At 34.5% G+C, this 19,933-nt stretch overlaps 1 protein-coding gene and 1 non-coding gene across 4 annotated transcripts in view; both read right to left on the reverse strand.

The window, feature by feature from the left end:
• Positions 1–1,832: 1,832 nt before the first annotated feature.
• The window catches only part of hyd (E3 ubiquitin-protein ligase hyd), a 39,948-nt gene continuing 21,847 nt past the window's right edge, over positions 1,833–19,933 (reverse strand). For 2 of the 3 annotated variants that reach the window (XM_072531320.1, XM_072531321.1), the window contains 17 exons: positions 18,770–19,002; positions 18,516–18,628; positions 15,577–15,775; positions 14,795–14,932; positions 14,330–14,559; positions 14,103–14,270; positions 13,632–14,043; positions 13,065–13,219; positions 12,800–12,937; positions 11,144–11,488; positions 10,703–11,037; positions 10,300–10,574; positions 10,041–10,184; positions 6,852–7,185; positions 6,548–6,695; positions 6,257–6,487; positions 1,833–2,228 (listed from right to left, as the gene is read on the reverse strand). In XM_072531320.1, the coding sequence (XP_072387421.1) occupies positions 2,016–2,228; positions 6,257–6,487; positions 6,548–6,695; positions 6,852–7,185; positions 10,041–10,184; positions 10,300–10,574; positions 10,703–11,037; positions 11,144–11,488; positions 12,800–12,937; positions 13,065–13,219; positions 13,632–14,043; positions 14,103–14,270; positions 14,330–14,559; positions 14,795–14,932; positions 15,577–15,775; positions 18,516–18,628; positions 18,770–19,002 (3,811 nt within the window). In that variant the 3' untranslated portion in view covers positions 1,833–2,015. The remainder of the gene's footprint in view (positions 2,229–6,256; positions 6,488–6,547; positions 6,696–6,851; positions 7,186–10,040; positions 10,185–10,299; positions 10,575–10,702; positions 11,038–11,143; positions 11,489–12,799; positions 12,938–13,064; positions 13,220–13,631; positions 14,044–14,102; positions 14,271–14,329; positions 14,560–14,794; positions 14,933–15,576; positions 15,776–18,515; positions 18,629–18,769; positions 19,003–19,933) is intronic. The other variant, XM_072531322.1, reaches the window with a different exon arrangement.
• LOC140442552 (small Cajal body-specific RNA 8) lies at positions 11,560–11,691 on the reverse strand. The gene has a single exon (XR_011951074.1).

Consider the following 19,933-nt stretch of genomic DNA (forward strand, 5'->3'; position numbering starts at 1 on the left):
TCCTTGCCGAACACCTTTTTTTACTTTCTGAGACTGTACCGTTGTATTTCACAGCACAAATGGTTTGTCTTATTGTCATTTTTACCAATCTTACTATTTTTTCTGGCACTTGAAATTCTTTTAGCGTTTCTATTAATTTGTTTCTGTCTATTGTATCGTAGGCGGCTTTGTAATCAATGAAAAGTACTTATGCTGAAATGTTGTATTCATAGCACTTGATCAGGATTTGTTTTAGCATAAAAATTTGATCGGTTGTTGATCTTCCCTTGCGAAATCCTCCCTGGTATTCTCCTAGATTCTTCTCTACATATATTTCTAATCGTGTTTTAATTAGTATGGCGAGCACTTTGTATATTACCTCTAACCATTCCTCTATAGTTTGCGCATTCAGTTCTATCTCCCTTTTTGTTTATAGGAATTATAATGGATTTGTTTCATTCTTGAGGCATTTCTTCGGCAACCCACACTTCTAGTATTATCTCAATCTGTTGGTTTATTAAAGCCTCTCCTCCATATTTTATGTTCTTTACCACAATCCCACTCTCCCCGGGGCTTTTTTGATTTTCTTTTATTAATTCTTCTCTTTTATTATTTCTTCTTCTTTCTATTCTAAATCTTTTATTTCTTCTCTTGTGGGCTTTAGTATTTCTTCTATTATTATTTGAGATTTAGGAACATTATTATTTTCTTCAGTAGTCACTCCTTTATTTAACATTTCTTCGAAATATTCTTTTCACCTTTCATATATTTGGTCTTCGTCCAATATCAGCTTTCCTTGCTTATCTTTTACATTCATCGTTCTTCCCTGATAACCAGTTTTAATGTATTAGTAAAAAATCTTAGTTAAAATTTTTTATTTCATTTTTCTTGTAATTTTCTTCAATACTCTCTACTTTATCATCCATATACTTTCTTTTCCGCACCCTTGGGATTTTTTTTTACTTTTTTTTTCATTGTTTGGCATAACATTTTAATCTCAAATCTGATCTTTTTAAACTCTGTTCTACATTCGTCATCAAACCAGTGGTTTTTTCTAAATCTTTTTGTTCTTGGTATGTTCTTCGGCGTTGCTTTCTTTAAGGAAAAAAGGAAATATAAGACATATTATGGGCAATTAGGCATTTTAAAGAGAAGGAAAGAAAATAAATCAAGTAAATGCATTATTTAAACATTTATTCTGAGCAAAATCCAGACATCTGTGAGAACATTATCCAAATCTTGAATATTCCAGTCTGCATGTTCTCTCATGAGTTTTAACATATCTACATTATGTTCTCTGGTCAGTTGAGCGGCAATACAGACCCTTCATCATTCCTCGTTTTCTTGCCGACGCTGAGGTGCAATTTGCTCACTTGTTCCATGGTTAATACTTCTAAATTCTTAATAAAACACGATTATGTTTGCATTTATTGTTAAATTGTCACAAAATGTATCCTTTACTATATAAAAACCGCCAACGTAAGTTTTATTTTTAAAATCTGTAGTTTGTGCTTGTGACACAGATGTAACAGTTACATTCTATGAATTAAGGCCCACCTCTATCATTTAATTTACATTCTGATTTCGCATGTACGAGGGTAAGATTAAAATTACTTGATCTTATACTAATAAAATGTTTATATTAGTTCTTCAGATTAATACATCCGTTATAAGGTTTCTCTAAAGACTTAATTCGGTGTCTGTAGTCAGATTTTTCAAAATATTCATCTTCTTTTGACTTGGTATAGTGAATATACGACCCATATATGGACGATATCATCTTCTTTCCACGGAAGAGAGAACAACTAGAAATTTTAAGGAAAGGAAAAGGGAAGAAATCAATTAAACAAATATACATTGTGCCACTGTATTCGACCTATATACAAAACCTTAAAATAAACAATTTGAAATAAGAATCAATCACAAATTCCAAATATAATAATATTGAGACATATCGAATTGTCGCCGATTCGAAATTGCCAAAACATAAACTATTATTTTTTCGTCGCGTTTCTAGTTTCACAATGTTGCCAAATTTACACGAATCCGAAATTCTTGGTTTTGATGGCGAGCAGCAATTTCTGCCTTAGGACTGTTCTACTGCTGTATAACGGGATATATAGTCGAGATATACACGTATTGGCCGTGGGCAAATGGGCATCGTCGGCCGGGCGAATGGTCACTGAAGGCATCGGCTGGAAGCCGTCTTCGCTCGCTGGCAAGGCCGGAGAACCGGTCCAGAAATATACCTGCAATTAAAAAAAAACTCTTTAATTATCAATTGTTTTTCTATATTTAATGCCGACAATGCTTTCTGTCTATAACTCTCTTTTTCTACTTTCTCTACTATTCTCTCCTGTCCCTCTCTATTATTTATCGCTCATTATGTGCTATCCCGTTTAAATCTCTCCCTCATATTATCGCTCTCTTTTATTCTCTCTCTCTCTCTGCTTCTCTTCTATATTTCATTCTTTCTACTATTGTGTCTCCCTCTCTCCCTCTCTCTCTCTCTCTCTCTCTAGTATTCTCTTTCGCTCTATCTACTATTTCCTCTCGCTCTGCTACTATTTTCTTCAACTCTATGTCTTTACTATTCTGATTTTCTATTTTCTCTATTTCTGTACAGTTGTTTCGATCTATTCTCTCTATGACACCACCATTCTCCCTATCTCTCCACCATACTCTCTCGCTAGCTCTTTGCACTATTCTCTATTATATCACTGTATTTGAATCCTCTCTTTCGCTCTCCCTCTTCACTATGTTGTCTCGCACACTCAAAACTGTTCTCTCTGGCTTGACCTTGCAAGCGTTTTTGCGTGCTTATTTTCATATATTCGTTTTGTTGGTGTTTATTATTAAACCCATTTTTGTAGCTGATTCTTTTAATGTACATGCGCCTCTCGTACAGCGTTTTCCGTTCTCCCAACAATATTGATATCATCAGCATAGACCAGGATTTGCACTAATTTATTATACAGTGTGGCGCACCGAAAACGAAACAGAGGCATTTACTTTTTTGAAAAAACGCTCGGACCCGTCGATTTTGTTTTCGAGGGGGACACAAAATTGGCATAAAATCACTTTAACATTTGCAGCCCCTTAAGCGGGGGTGGCATCATCCCTAAAATCTTAAATGAAAAGGGGGGTCGAATGATCCATTATTTGAAAGGTCTTTCAACTCCCTTTATAATGATGTAAAATTCATGTATTCAATTCAGTAGTTTTGGAGATTTATTTATTTAAAGTTTAAAGTAGACTTTAATAGGTACATCAAATTAGTTTGTACTTCTTTCAGAAGAAATTTGAGTAAAAGCATTTTCTTGATAAGTAAATGCTTTTATTTACTACGCCCATGGTTTATTAATAATAAAAATAGCAATTGAAGTGTCCTTTGTGACAGAAAAAGTTGTTTCTTGAAGAAAGATAAGTAGAGAATGCCACGTACTTATTTTAAATAGGAAATAATACATTAGTTTGCGATTGATTTGACCAATCTTTGTTGTTAAAATATCATTTATTGCTTTATACATAAATTAACCATGGTATATTCCACGGCAGAAAGGGTTGAAATTATTGAAATATTTTTCGGAAATAATCAGTGCGCTAATAGAACAGCACAAATTTTTAATGAGCGACATGAGAACAATAATGTGCACCGAAAATATGTTCTAGAACTTGTAGCTAAATTTCGGGAAACTGGATCAGTCGCCAATAAAAAACGTAATGTTGAAAATCCTATAAGGAACGAAGCAACAGAAGTGGGGGTTTTAGGGCAAGTTATTGTAGATCCTACATTAAGTACCCGCAAATTGCAAACTTCGTGTGGTGTTAGTCGACGTACTATCCAACGGATTCTAAAGGCCCATAATTTTCATCCGTATAAAATTCACCTTGTATAAGAACTTAATGAAGACGATTTTGATAAGCGATTAGAATTTTGTGAAGTTATGAGTGAACGAATTACAAACGATGAACAATTTTTATTTTTCATTTGCTTTTCCGACGAATGTTCCTTTTTTTTTTTAATGGCGAAGTAAATCGTCCTAATTGTCGATATTGGTCGGACTCTAATCCCAGAATTTACCATGAGGTACACACACAGCAGCCACAAAAATTAAATGTTTGGGCTGGCATTTTTGGCGATCATTTGGTTGGTCCTTTTTTCTTACCTGGAAATTTGACTGGTGAATTGTATTTGGAATTACTGCAAAATGCCATAGATCCTGCGCTAACAGATATAATTGAAAATTAGAATGATGGTCGATACGTTGAGAATATGTTGATGTTCCAACAGGATGGTGCCCCACCACATTACGCATTAAGAGTTCGGCATTATTTAGATCAGACCTTTCCAGGTCAATGGATTGGTAGAAGAGGTGCCGTTGAATGGCCCCCAAGATCGCCAGATTTATCACCTTTGGATTTCTTTTTGTGGGGTTACTTAAAAAGCAAAATCTATGTTACTCAGCCAACATCCTTAGAAGATTTACGACAAAGAATTGTGAATGAGTGCCATCAAATTACTCCTCAAATATTGCAAAATGTCCGGCAACGTTTTCAGCAAAATCTTTATTATTGCATGGAAAGTAATGGTGGTCATTTTCAACATTTACTCGGCTGACAGGTCAGTTCATTCTTTATTTTTTAACAACTTTGCTGCTATGTATTGATCTCCTCTTACGATGATGTATTTAAACTTTAAATCAATAAATCTCCAAAACTACTGAATTGAAGTACATGAATTTTACATCATTGTAAAGGGAGTTGAAAGACCTTTTAAATGATGGATCATTCGACCCCCCTTTCCATTTAAGATTTTAGGGATGGTGCCACCCCCGCTTAGGGGACTGCAAATGTTAATGTGATTTTATAATCATCTGCCAGTAAATGCATCTGTTTCGTTTTCGGTGCGCCACTCTGTATATTGAACCAGTGGTTGTGATTTGTGACATACGTATTACTTTTTCCAGATCCAGATTGAACACTATACAGAAGAGAGGGTCTCCCTGGCCCAGTCCGTTATTTGTTTTAAAAGGTTCAGACAGTTCCCTCTGAATTCGTACTCTACATTCAACTTTTTCAAGAGTTAGTTTTGTTAAATTTACCAACTGATTTGGTATAACTAGCTCTTTCATTACTTTGAACATTTCTCTTCTATTCACAGAGTTGTAGGCTGTTTTTTAGTCTATAAATATGTGATGAGTATCAATGCTGTATTCCAATGTTTTTTCCAAAATTTTGTTTCAGAGGTTGCAATGTGATGAATTGTCGATTTACCACTTCTGAAACCAGTCTGGTATTTTCCTACTATCCGTTCTGCATATGGTGCCATACGGTGACATAGTACTGTGGAAAATATTTTATACGCTGCATTTGGAAGCTTAATTCCTGTGGTTAGAGCACTCAAAGATCTCCTTAGAGTTAGAGCATCTCCTTTTTTGTGTATGGTGCAAAATATTCCAATATTACAATCATTGGGGAGGGATTTCTGTCTCCAGATTTCTTTTATAAGCTGCTGTAATACCATTATGGTATCGTGGCAACCTTCTTTATAGAGTTTAGTTTAGAGATTATCTATTCCAGGTGATTTGTTTCTGGCAAGTTTTCAACTGCATCTTTAACTTCAAGAATCGTTAGAGGTTCCTCTTCCCTCTCGTCTGCTCCCCTTACCTCATCTCATTCGTCTTCAAGATTTTCTTCTTCTTCCGCTATATTAAGTGCCTGGTTAAAGTATTCCACCCATCTATTCAATATATCTTTCCTTGTTAATAGGTCGCCATTCTGACTTCTGCCATTGTCTTGTGGTTGCCTTGAATTCTATTCCGTTTTTTTCATTTATATTTTGATTCCCCAGCCCGTTGGTGATGTTTTCCGAGTACCTTTCTGCAATTGTCGCACCTCTCATCTTTTGCACATTCTACTTTTTTCTATCCATTTTATTTTCTTTACTGGTGTTTGAAATTCTAGCCCTCAATGTTGAGATCACTAGGCAATGAACTGAGTCTATGTTTGCGTCTCTATAACTTCTGCAGTTTATTATGTCTGTTCCATGTCTTGAATCTATGTGATCAATCTGACTAGTTTTTCTTCCATCAGGAGAGGTCCAGGTTACCTTGTGTATGTTACCAACATATTGCTCACACATCTTAAATATAGACTTACACTGATTCACCTAATTTGGGTCTATTACAACACTTTTTGATGTTTTTACTCAATCCTCATATAAAATATTTTTATTTATCAGTATTATTTATAAACGTAAAAAAACGTAACTTACCAAATCCTGTCGTTCAATGTGTGTCATCTTTTCGACGATAGACCACAGCCATCTCTTAAATTTCACGAGTCGGTCGCTGTTTTCGCCAGATTCGTCATTAAACGAAGTATACGATATAAGAACGGCTACGTTGATATCTCCTACTCCGTTCAGGAGTAGCCGTAAGTCTTCGGCTGTCAGTCCGTCCAAAGAACCTTCCGGAAGGACGTCGAAAACGCCAGTTTTTATATTCTGAAAACAAACAAACCAACAAATAACCAAGCTATACCTCAATGTATAAGTACAACTTACCTCTATAGCTTTTTCTTGTACTTTTATCATTCTATAATTGGCATATTTCCTAACATAATCATAAACATTACTTGAAGTTACTTCGATTTCTTTGCCGCCTGGTATTAATTCTACAGTACCACCTCCTTCTTCTGGACACAGATCGATACTACAATATAAAAAGGCAATGTTGACATAATTATGGAAATTGAATAGTCTTTTACAACGAAAAACTTCTTCAACTTTTATTTTTTCATTTTTTGAAAAATTAAGTTAATAAAAATGCACTGAATGTTCTATCTTGTATAGTAGTTGATGTACTTACGTGAAGTTAAGATCTAGAGCCGAGAAAAGACTGTTACTGTCTTTTGTTTCGGCGTCGACCACCAACTGCCTCAAAGACTCGTACACTACAGAGTCGAAGAAAGCTAAATCGTGGAATTTGACTGGTCTACCTAATATGGATTTGAGTACGTGTCTAGTAAGGAAAATAGGACAGAGTTCGTTTTGTAACAGGCACAGTCCCAACAATCTGCCTACGTTTCTGAAAGCGTTCAGCCTTTCGAATGTCGCTTTTCCTTGTCTGGGAGCGTAAAAACCTCGTTTTCCTGGACAATAGAATAACGGAGCTAGGTCCTCCTCGTCTTGAAGGGTTTCTTCTACAATCGAAAAATTATTGTATGTCAATAATGTACTAATTGGTATTTTTTTAGTAGCGTCAGATACATTTGTATGTGTAAAAATAAACTTTAGTAGAATAAAGAAAAAACTACCCAAATAATAGTTAAAAAAAGGTATTATTTGGTATTCTTCTGGTGCTACCGGATGAAGTCAAACTCAAGAACCCTCAAAAGAATCTTTCATTAAAGCCTCAGAAGCTAATACTGAGATAATCTCATGAAATTCATCTAGGAGAAATAGGAAAAGTTTTAAGATAATTCTTAGTATTCTATTTGTGATACCAAATGCATTTGAAATAGTCGAAAAAAGTCTCAAATTCTTGGTGATTGAATAGAAGATTTAACTAAACAATTAGAACCTATACAGTCAAAGAATGTTATAAAATATATCTAGAAGTAATAAAAGCGTTAAGATAACTCTTGGTATTCTTCTCACGGTACCAGATGAATTTGGAACAGTCCAAATCAGTTCCAAATTCTTGGTGATTAAAGAGAAGTTTTAATGAAGAACTAGAACCTAAAGAGTCAAGTAATGTCATGAAATACAACACCACGCAGAAATAATCCAAGTATTAAGGTATTTCTAGGAATTTATCCTGTGGTGCCAGATGAATTTGAATGAGTCTCAAACTCCTCAATCCCCAAAAGAACTTTTCATTGCAGAATGAGAATCTATATAGTAAAAGATGGTTATGAAAACATCTAGAAGAGGTTTTATTATCTCTTCTAATATTTTAAGATAATTCTTGGTATTCTCTGAAGGTATCAGATTAATTTGGGATAGTTCAAATGAGTTATTGTGTGTAAAGACAAGATTTACTTGAAGAATTAGAACCTATATAGTCAAAGAATATCATAAAATACATCAAGCAGAAACTTCTTGTGGTACCAGATGATCAAAATCTCTTTAACCTTCAAAAGAACTTTAAGAAAGTAATACAGTTAAATAAGGGCATGAAAACATCTAGAAGACGTAATAAAAGTATTGTAAAATAATTTTTGGTATTCTTCTGGTGGTACCAGATGAATTTGGAATAGCTTAAATAAGTTTCAAACTTTTAGTGATCAAAGAGAAGCTTTAATTGAACAATTAAAACCTATATAGTCAAAAAATTTCATGAAATACATTAAGGAGAAACTTGTAGTGGTACCAGATGAATTTTGATGCGTCTCGAACTCTTAAACCTTCAAAAAAACTTTTAATTTAATAATGAGAAGCAATACAGTTAAATAAGGACATGAAAACATCTTAAAGACTTAATAAAAGTATTTTAAATTAATTCTTGGTATTCTTCTAGTGGTACCAGATGAATTTGGAATAGCTTAATGAGTTTCAAACTTTTAGTGATCAAAAGAAGCTTTAATTACACAATTAAATCCTAAATAGTCAAAAAATGACATGAAATACATCAAGGAGAAACTTATTGTGGTACCAGATGAACTTGGATGCGTCTCAAACTCTTCAATCTGCACAAGAGCTTTTAATTTAATAATGAGGACCTATATAGTTAAATAATGTCATGAAAACATTTAGAAGATGTAATAAAAGTATTTTAAAATCATTCTTGGTATTATTCTGGTGGTACCAGACGAATTTGGAATAGTCTAAATGAGTTTCAAACTTTTAGTGATCAAAGAAATTGGACAGGAATTGGACAACTAAAACCTAAATAGTCAAAAAATGACATGAAATACATCAAGGAGAAACTTATTGTGGTACCAGATGAACTTGGATGCGTCTCAAACTCTTCAATCTGCACAAGAGCTTTTAATTTAATAATGAGGACCTATATAGTTAAATAATGTCATGAAAACATTTAGAAGATGTAATAAAAGTATTTTAAAATCATTCTTGGTATTATTCTGGTGGTACCAGACGAATTTGGAATAGTCTAAATGAGTTTCAAACTTTTAGTGATCAAAGAAATTGGACAGGAATTGGACAACTAAAACCTAAATAGTCAAAAAATGACATGAAATACATCAAGGAGAGAATAATGGTGTTATTCTGGTGGTACCAGACGAATTTGGAATAGTCTAAATGAGTTTCAAACTTTTAGTGATCAAAGAAATTGGACAGGAATTGGACAACTAAAACCTAAATAGTCAAAAAATGACATGAAATACATCAAGGAGAGAATAATGGTGTTATTCTGGTGGTACCAGACGAATTTGGAATAGTCTAAATGAGTTTCAAACTTTTAGTGATCAAAGAAATTGGACAAGAATTGGACAATTAAAACCTAAATAGTCAAAAAATGACATGAAATATATCAAGGAGAATCCTATTGTGGTACCAGATGAATTTTGATGAGTCCAAATGGATCTTAAACTGTTCAATCTCCAAAAGAAGTTTTAATTTACGATTGAATACCTATTCAGTTAGAGAATGTTATAAAAAACACCATAAAGAAGTAATATAAGTATTAAGATCATTCTAGGTATTCGTCTTGTGGTACTAGATTAATTTTGCTAGATCTGAACCTGCAAAAGAATATTGAATTAAGAATGAGAACGTATACAGTTAAAGAATGTGATGAAAGCATCTAGAAGAGGTAATAAACGTACGTTAAGATCATTTTCGGTATTCTTCTGGTGGTACCAGATGAGTTTGAAATAGTCCAAATGGATCCCCAACTCTTGGTGATTAAAGAGAAGCATTAATTGAACAATTAGCACCTATATAGTCAAAGAATATCATAACATAATTCAAACAGAAACTTCTGGTGGTACCAGATGAATTTGGACGGGTCCAAATGGGTCTTAAACATCTCAATCGTCAAACTAAGATTCAGTTGAAGAATGGGAACCTATAATAGAAAAAACTGACTTACCGAGAATAGCGTCAGTAGTTAACTCTGACTGGGAATGTGTGTGGGCCAAGATCATCTCTACAGCTTCTTCTACTTTGCTTCTTAATGTTTCGTCAGAAGCTAGCAATAATAAAAGCTGCGCAGGTGACAATTCCAAAAGCATACCTGCAAAAGAATGTACGGTGCAAATAAATTACACTATTTTTCAAATTTAAGTTGTAAATAAGGATTTTTACATTTACTTCTATTGAAAAACAATCATAAATTAACTATACCATACCTGTAATTCTCGCAGCGAAAGTAGGATGCAAATTATGCACTTTAGGATACAGTCTTTCTCCGAGATGTTGTTGTTGCGTAGTGAGGTGGTCGTTTCTGGTCGTCGGAGGTGGAGGTTGGTTAACGTTGGCGGCGCTTTGTTGGTTATTAGCTGCCGAAGAAATATCCGGCATCGAAGGGGCATCGGAATGATGGATGTTGTCCATAGGGGTGAACGGGCGAGCCTCGGCGCTCATCGTCCGACGATGATGATCCCTAAATATAGAAAATGCAAGTCTATGTACGTAAAAAATTAGTTTTTGGTACAAAAATTCATTAGCAAACCCCCCCAAATTTATTGAAAAGTAAAAGAATGAATATTTATGACAATCTTTATTGTTAAACACACGATTTGTTTTTCTTACCTAGTTTTATTCCAATTTCTTGGCGGTACACTCCTTTTCAACACATCCCTGTCCCTCCTTAACCTCTGCAAGACACTGTACTGCGAATATTTATTATCGACTTGGGCACTTTCCAAATTCGGTAAATTTTCATTTAACAAAATTGCTTCTGCGATGGCAGTATAGAAACTTCTGGCTACGCCACTGCCCTCTCCGGGTTCATCTTTGAACGTCACCTTTACCCTGTTGACTGCCAACGGAGGTGAAGACGACGAAGTGCGTCTGTTGTAACTGTTGTACTGGGTATTTAGTTCTTTGAAAGTTTGAATCAACAGTTGAGTTCTGTCTCGTTCGACCTAAAATAATTTGCATACAAAAAACCCTTTTACTATTATAAATGTAAAGAAATCTAGTTTTTTGTTGATTTTGGATAACACAAAAAAAAACATTTAATATTCTTACCTTAGACAACGTCAAATCCCTCTGTTGGTTGTTCCTCAGCTTTTCCATGTCTCTCCTGAATTTGGCTTCTTTGACTGGGAATCCCCCCAATTCGGAAACAATCGATCCAGGTTCTAGACCGACGTCTTCCATGAATACTCGGCCGAAAAGGTCCAGGGAAAGCCGCCACCTACCCAAAAGTAGATCGTGTGATACTGATTGGCCGAAAGTTGGTCTTGGAACTTCGGCGTTCACTGGTGTCGTCACGACAGTAACGTTCGCGGATATTTCTTGGTTTTCTAAAGTCTCTGGTTGGGAGATGTCCATAGAGGACATCAATATTTCAGTTTCTTCGAGTTTTTGGGTCTAAGAAAAGCAAATGTATGAATTGACACATCTTACAAGAATAAATTATTAATATATTTGAGATATAAGTAAATTGTCGGTTCCGTATCTGTCCTCCGTCCAAAACTTCATCCAACTGAGGTCATCAGAGAACCTGTATTATCTAGGAAGTATAGTGATGTATAAAACATAGTGAGATATTTTATACACGTATGAAACTTCCAATTCATAAAAAAATTGCCCTAACAAATACCAATGGGAAAAAAAATCGTTAAATTTGACTATGACAAACAAAAACTGCTAAAAATCTTTGAAGTATTACAACAATGGTGTTATATATGCTCAGCTTTATTCCATATTTTGTCTGCAAAGTACAAAAATTGCTAAAGAATGTTTAAATATAACAACGGAGTCATATGTGACGTAAATGTTCAGTTTTATTCCAGTTATTTGTCTGTGAGTTACAAAACATGTTATATGTGACATAAAAATTCATTTTATTCCATATTTTTTCCGCCAGATACCAAAAATGCTAAAAAGTGCTAAAATATGACAACAACGGTGTCATGTGTGACATAAATGCTCAGTTTTATTCCATATTTTGTCTTTGATTTACAAAACCTGCTCAAAAATAATGAAATAGGACGACAACGGTGTTATATTTGGCATACATGCTCAACTTATTTGCATATTTTGTTCGCAAGATTCAAAATATGACAACTAAGGTGTCATATGTGACAAAAATGCTCAATTTTATTCCATATTTTGTCCGCCAGATACCACAACTGCTAAAAAGTGTTGAAATATGACAACAACGGTGTCATATGTGAGTAAATGCTCAGTTTTATTTCATACTTTGTCTGCGAGTTACAAAACCTTCTAAAAAAATAACGAGATATGATCAACAACGATGTTATATGTGACATACATGCTCAGCTTACTTGCATATTACCTCAAGATACAAAAAAATGTTGAAATATGACAACTACGGTGTCATATGTGACATATATGCTCACCTTTCTTGCATATTTTGTCCGCAACAAACAAAAACTGCTAAAACATGTTGAAATGTGACAATTGTGGTGTTATATGTGACATAAATGCTCAGTTATATTCCATATTTTGTTCGCGAGACACAAAAACTTCAAAAAATAATAAAATATGGCAACAGCGGTATTGAAATGATTCTCCGAAATGAAATCTAAACGATCCTTTGTTACTTTGTTTATGTAGGTATTGTTTAAAGTTACTTTTAGTACTTTGAATAACAACTAGAAACATTTCTATCAGATATAGTATTTTTGTTATATAACGACAAATTGCTGTACTTACTGTCGAAGATCGTGCTCTAACGATGACGCTTTTGCTAGGGCTCCTAGAAGCCATAGCCTGATCAGATACCTCCTCGTTGACGTTACTTTGGGAGCACAATTCTTGGCTGCATTCGGCAGAAGGTAAACCAGATGAAGTCTGCGAAGAATTACAAAATAAAAGTAAATCACAAAAGACGTTTTACGAGGGTAAAGTAAAAAGTTTTTTGCTAAGAGTGATACATATATTTTTATTTCTGAATGAACATCGTAACTGTTTTACTTACCGATTCGTGGCTGGAAATAGTCGATGAGTTTTCAGATTTTCTAGGAGAAACAATTATCTGAGGCCTGGATAAAGTCGTCTGGTTTTCTGCGCTGCTCGAGGAAAACATATCTACTGGGGGATTATCTCTGCATCTCGACAAATCTTGAGGAAGTTCTGGTAGAACAGAAAAAAACAAGAATTAGATGTTTGTATGGCGTATGTATAAATTGGCGCTCAACGTGGGCACGAATCCGCCATGTTGAGATTAGTACTCTTTTAATTCATAAATGAGTGACTGTGTATCCCTTACAATAGTATAAAGGATATTTTTTTGAAGCAGTTTGGGAGTTATAATATCGCTTTTGCTTTATTTTACAAAATTACGTTGAACTACTTTGTTATCAGTGACAATTCGCTTTATCTCTTCAAATTGTAGTTGTTGAGAGAACAAAGATATGAAAACTTCAATATTTATCTAATACCTTTCATGCGATGCCTAGATTGTGTAATGTACATACTTACCGGAATATTTACATTTTTATTTTACACATCTGTGGAAATAAATAATACAAATATATGGACTTACCTTCGTGTGGCTTCGGTATAGGTACAGCAGTACTCGTTGAGGCATCGACAGTACTAGTTTCCTTGTGAACCAATCTGTTCTCGTCGTCGACTTGATAGTTCTGTGGATACACCAACGGGTTAGGTCCCATAACGATCGAAATCGGATGGTTCGCTTTGGCGGGTTGACTCATCGCGAATTCTGTGGTCCTGGTGGACAGGCTCAATTTCGTAGGTAGATTTTCCAAAGGATTTGCCGCGTTAGTACCGCACGAGGTTAAAGTGACGGGCTGTTTGGGAATGCCGAACAGTTCTTCTCGTCTAGCGTTGGGCTGCAGCAAGTGGGGTTGGTCTGCGAGGGGGAGAGCCTCGGCGAGCGGCGTGTCGAAGGGATCCGGTGGTGGACAGCCGAGACATAACGTAGATTCGGATCTCTGTGGAAACAAAACATTCGTACAAACGTTGAACACCCGAAAGTGAGCATTTAACTAACCTGGAAGAACGAGTGTTTCCTTCCTTTTCCAGAGCCACTTTGGACAGCAGTTGTGTTGAGAGTATTTGATATATTGTTGGCCAAATTGGATACATCTTGGTCATCTAGCGATTCAGTATCCATAGCAACGGCAATATCTTCCTCAGCTTCTTCATTTTCAGTTTCATCCTTTAACAAATAAAACACAATAAAACGTCGCTTTTATACATTTTTACAAGAATCCTTACTTGTTCATTCCATGCAGGCAGTGCCAATCCTTCTCTCCTGGCATCAGGATCGTTCAGATCAGAATATCCCGATTTCATATAATAGATCAGAGCATCGAAAACGTAAGCGACGTGTTTTAGGGCAGAAACGTCTAGAACGGGTAGCGAATCTAGATGTTCGTTATTGTGGGCTCTCATTAGAGACAAACAATACAGTAAAAATTCTCTTCTAGCTGCGTGTGCATCTCCACCTGAAAGAAACATCGTTCGAAGATATTATCAAGAATTTTATAGAAATCGATGGCTTTTGGGAAGACATTTTTTTTTAAATGTCAAACAGAACAGCTATGTTCGTATTAATTGTATTTGCACAATTTTCCTCGTTCCCTTATTGATTTTATCGCCAGCAATATTCACAAGATTGAAAAATGTCATATATAATTGGCGCAGTCAGTGTCAATCCTACTAGAATTCAAATGTACTTACTCTCTCTATCGCTTCTAGTTCTGCCACTTTCTACGTTGGCGGTGAAGCCAACAAGTCTACTACCGGATGGATTCGTCGAGCTACCTGTTACGGTGTGCGTTCTATGTGTTCTAATGCTGCTTGTAGAACTAGAGGCGACTAAAAAAATGTAAAATGTCGTTTAAAACAAACGAAAAGTCAAAAGATTTAATAGGGATTTCCCGGAGAAAAGTTCTATCGTAAGTTGAAAAAAAAAATTACTTCAATGTTCAAAAATACCTTTCTTGATTAGATTAATTGAAAAAAAAATATTTCTGTCGACAAATTTATATCATAAGGTTAAAAACTATTTTATAAAACTGATAATTGGATAGATATTTTCATTAGGAACCCAAAATAAATGTAAAGAAAAAGCTATAGGACGAATTTTAATAGTTAGCCTAGTGTTTACTTTCGGTTCAATTAAAAAAGCGTCTTGTCCCGAAAAAATATTTTCCTATCATTAATTTTTTTGCTAAACATTTTTTCTGGTGCAAACTTTTGTAAAAATTGTTAAAACCATATTGACGGCTTTCGAAAAAGAAATTGTTTCACTAATATAATGTAGAGGCATCGCCTGTTTTTAGTACAAAATTAGTCCGTAGAGAAAACATGCATTTTTAGGTATTTAAATATCTTTTGTACCGCATTTAATTTTTTATCGTTTTACTTTAAAAATTCTCCGAATTTAGATATCGTCAGATAATGAATAGGCATGAAACTTATTAAAATCCGCAAAGAAAATAACCAAATAGCCAAAACACCTAATGAAGCTAAAGATGTAGCAGGCATATTACGACGCCCACCTCCTGAACTACTGGATCCAGTGTTCAAGGGATGTCCGGGACTGTTCAGATCCAAAGAGTTGGTCAACGAAGCTCCGAACTTCAGTTGAGCTTCCGTGGCGTCCATGACGGTCAACAACCAGTCCCAAGTCGGTTTCAGACGGAATTCCAAGTAGATCTGAAAAAAATGGGTCAAGATCAACAATTGTTTATTTAAATTATGCTCTTTGTATTGCTAAATGCACGACTTTTATTGTGATAGGAGAAATTAATACATAAGTAGCACGAGATAAACACAAAGACATACACAAAATAACATGGATGAGACCAGGATGTCTGGAGGGAAATCAAATTGACCATTATTGATTAAAAAGACACACAAACAATCGATAAATGACGTTAGATCTCTTAGATTTCATAGAGGGGCCAACATCGATTCGGACCATATGCTAGTGATTACAAAATGTAAAATAAAAACAACGAAGAATAAAAGGAACAGAGAAAACGGGACGTAGATAAATTGAAAGAGAAAGTAAGAAGAAGATTTATACAAGGAGTAAATACAGAGGTGCAGTTCAAAGAACACCAAATTGAGGAACAGTGGACAAAGAACAAAGACAAAAGACAAAAAAACTATTTAAATCGAAAGGTAAGCGAAAACGGACAGCCAATATAGCTATAGAAGTACAAAAATGACAGAAGCATTTCGAAGAAATATATCAAGAAACGGATAGAGAAGAAGAAAGAGAAACAATAACGAACACAGAACGAGATGAAGAAGAAGAAGAACTGAACTTGTAGCATTTGAAATTTATTGGAATCCCCTCGTATATGTGTTAATTGAAATCCCCTTATATATGCATTATAATAACGAAGAATTTTTTCAATGTTTCTTAGTTCGTATCCTTCAATTTAAAATCCATATAATCTTTCGTTCTTTTTAGGTCGCCGCCGTCGATAATAAATCATTTTATTGTTTGTTTATGTCACAGGCGCAAATTTCTTCGATATTTCTTTGTTCAAACCGCCCGATATTGCGTTTTCAAATTAAGAATTTAAGTCTTAATTTCCGTTGTGTCTTGTTTATGTGCCTTAAAGTGTTTTGTTTATTCCAACTTCTGCGTCCAATTTTTTAAGATATTTTCGTCACTTTCGCTATCGTTTTAGCCGCGGTGAAGAGCGGTGATCTCCAGCGTCATGTCCAAATTCACGTCGAATTTGTAGTTTTCTGTTTTTGTCCCTTTTCAGGGAAATCTTCGTCTTACGTTATGGAAATCAATTTTAGTAGCAGTTAATCGTCTAATGCTACCTGTTCCGGTTGTTTAAGAGGCAGAGTCATAAGTTTTGTGCTCAGTGCCGGCTTCGGCCTCAAATGGTCGATCCAATTTGCAGTGTGAGATCCAGTCCCTTTTGTTCGTGTGTTCGTGTCCAGAATTCAACTCCAGTTTCCAACCTCAGGAACTTGTTTTTGTGTTATTGTGAAATCCAGGTAACATTTTTTTGTGTAAATTTAAAGTAAAGCAGACTTTTTTTAAAAAAAGTAATAATTGCTTTCATAACAAAAAAGTATTTGTAATAATTAATAAGTTGTAAATTTTATGGTTTAACTTAGCTGTCATTTTAATTTTTTTTATTTAATGTTAACATATGACAACTAGCTTTATTATTTTTGATATTGATTTGTTTTGTTTTCTTTAAAAGAAAGGTTAACTTACATGTAAATTTTGTAAGTTTTTGTAGTATCTCCAATTCCTGGAAATTGTAAACAGATGACACATGTAAGTTTTTTTTGTATTTTTGTATTTTGCAGCTATTGTTATTATATTTTTGTATTGTCTTAATTTTGTAACTGTTTGTGGTGACACAAAAATAAATGTTAAATTTTGTTTCTTAACATTTTGCTTATTCTTTTTTTAACCAACCCTTTTTGAGTTTTATTTGAAAAAGATATGTTTTTTTATGTTTAATAATTATATCTCAAGTTACAACTAGTTGTAATAGTTATAATTAGGCACCTTGAAGTGGCGCTCTTTATAAATTACTAGAGGTGTTTCCTGTTTCGTTTTATTTGTCCCAAGAGATTTATGACCCTTTATTTCATTTTTTTGTAGTTGCCCCTATCCAACCCCCTTGTCTCTTACTTATCCACGACCCCAGCTCTCCTACCAAAACCTGAGTGCCGTTCGCATATGTTTCGATTATTTTGCTTGCCCTTCTCCACCCCCAGTAGTTTCTTCCCCCAATTTTCTACCCCTTGTATTAATGCCCCGTGTGGTAGGCAAAATATTATCGTTACAAACTATACAGAAGTGAAAGAGAAAATATGCAAACTTAAAAACGGGAAAACAGCGGGAGAAGAAGGAATATCTGCAGAACTTATAAAATATGGTCGGGAGGCACTATACAGACAGAGTTGTGAACTCGAGATGTTGTTAATTAACGGGACAGTGATTAAAAAAAAGAGGCTATCTTGGCTCCTAAGGCGATATGACCTTTTTTTCTATAAGTTGTGTTTTTTAACCAGCTTTTCAAATATTTCTTTGCCATTTCACTTGAACTAAATTCTACGGAGTTATTGTAAATCTTTATAAACTTAAAAAGTGGTATTTATTATAAAATAATTTTGTATATATAAACATAGTTTTTTGTATCTTTTTTCCAGTTGTTATTAGTATACGTCTTGACTAAGAAAATAAGACACGAATTATTGACATCCATTCAGTCAAATTATCTGGAAAAGCCTTAGAAGTCTCATTTTTCAAAAAATCTTATAAACAAATTAAATTTTCCAAAAACTATTCGAGGAAAAAACAGAATATCAAAATTTACAGAAAATAGAGGAAAATACAATTAGTGAACACAACTAGCAATCAAAATACTTTGTTCTATGAAAGACAAAATAATTAGCACACACTTACCTGTAGATTGTAAATGTCATCTTGTGTGACTTCCATATCGGTCGGCGATGCAGGCATCTGGTTTAAGTATTGTATAAGGTAGGACAAATATGATATTTGCCTTACAACAATGCCTAAACGCAAAAATAATAGGAATGTTATTAATAATATCCAATAATTACAATGGTAAAATAAAAAAATCTTAAAATCTTAAAATACGAAAAATTTCACGTATTGACAACATCGCAACATAAATTATTATTTTTCTGACTTACCAAAAGCTCTGGCGAGACAACTGGCCGTGGTTGCCATCGTAATGGGTTCGGAGCTGGCCGCTACCGTGGTACTTCCCGTCGTCGATCTCCTAAGGGAACTAGGATCGATAAATACCAAATTAGAACCGTTTGGTAAACGAACGCCCTGCGATCTGCCGGCCTCCCTGGACCGAATGGCCCACTGCATGTTTTGAGGAGCGAGATTCGTTCGCTGACCATGACCAGCAGCATTACTGAATAAAATATTGGTTTTATTTTATATAAATGGTCAATCATGCTAGCATGCTTCAAGTTTATATTTATGTACACAAATATTTTTATATTACGAGGGGTTTTCGATAAATACGTGACCTAACAAAAAAAAACGCAGACGTTTGCAACAAACAATTCGTTGTACAATGTTATTAATAGTAAAAAACTGTGAGAATTTACATGAACAAACGTTTGCATAATTTTATTTTTAAGCAGTTGGCATTACGTTTATGTCAAAATTGTGATGAAACGGAAAGTAATGGCACATATAAAGTTACAAAAGTGTTGCATTCTTGTCATTTTTTTTTAAATTGTGTTTGTATTGAGGTAAGCTGAACTAAAGCTTTATTTGTTTATTTCTCAAGATGGATATTACTTCCAAAATGCGTAATAAGATCGTTAGTTTAAGTGACCATACATCAATGACTTAAAGAGCTATTGTCAAGAAATTTGATGTAAGTTTGTGTACTGTAAACAAATATGTTAAAGCAAAAAAAGATCCTTCTTCTTCTTCCTCGTTATAGGCAATTCTGCTTGTTCATTGGAGGATTACTATGGACGGTTGTGTACTCTCTCAGTACTCTCATTATTGGTCTTACACTGGCTTTCTTGACTTCATCTCAGTGTTAATGTGTCTGTTTCGCCATATAATGTTATTAAGGCATCCTGACAGTCTATTTGCTTTTTGTACTTGATCTCTCACTTCTTTGTCCAGGTCTCCATAGCTAGACAGTGTAATTCCCAAGTATATTATTTCCATTACTTGTTCAATACTGATTCCATCAATTTCTTTTTTACATCTTTGCAGACTATGTTCATCTTGAGCTATCTATATTGCATCGTCTGTGTAACAGAGTATTTTTATTTCTTTGTTTCCCATTCTGTATCCTGTTCCTAACGCTTTTGATGATT

The sequence above is a fragment of the Diabrotica undecimpunctata genome, chromosome 5 (assembly GCF_040954645.1).
Source record: "Diabrotica undecimpunctata isolate CICGRU chromosome 5, icDiaUnde3, whole genome shotgun sequence".
In the NCBI taxonomy this organism is placed as follows: domain Eukaryota; kingdom Metazoa; phylum Arthropoda; class Insecta; order Coleoptera; family Chrysomelidae; genus Diabrotica; species Diabrotica undecimpunctata.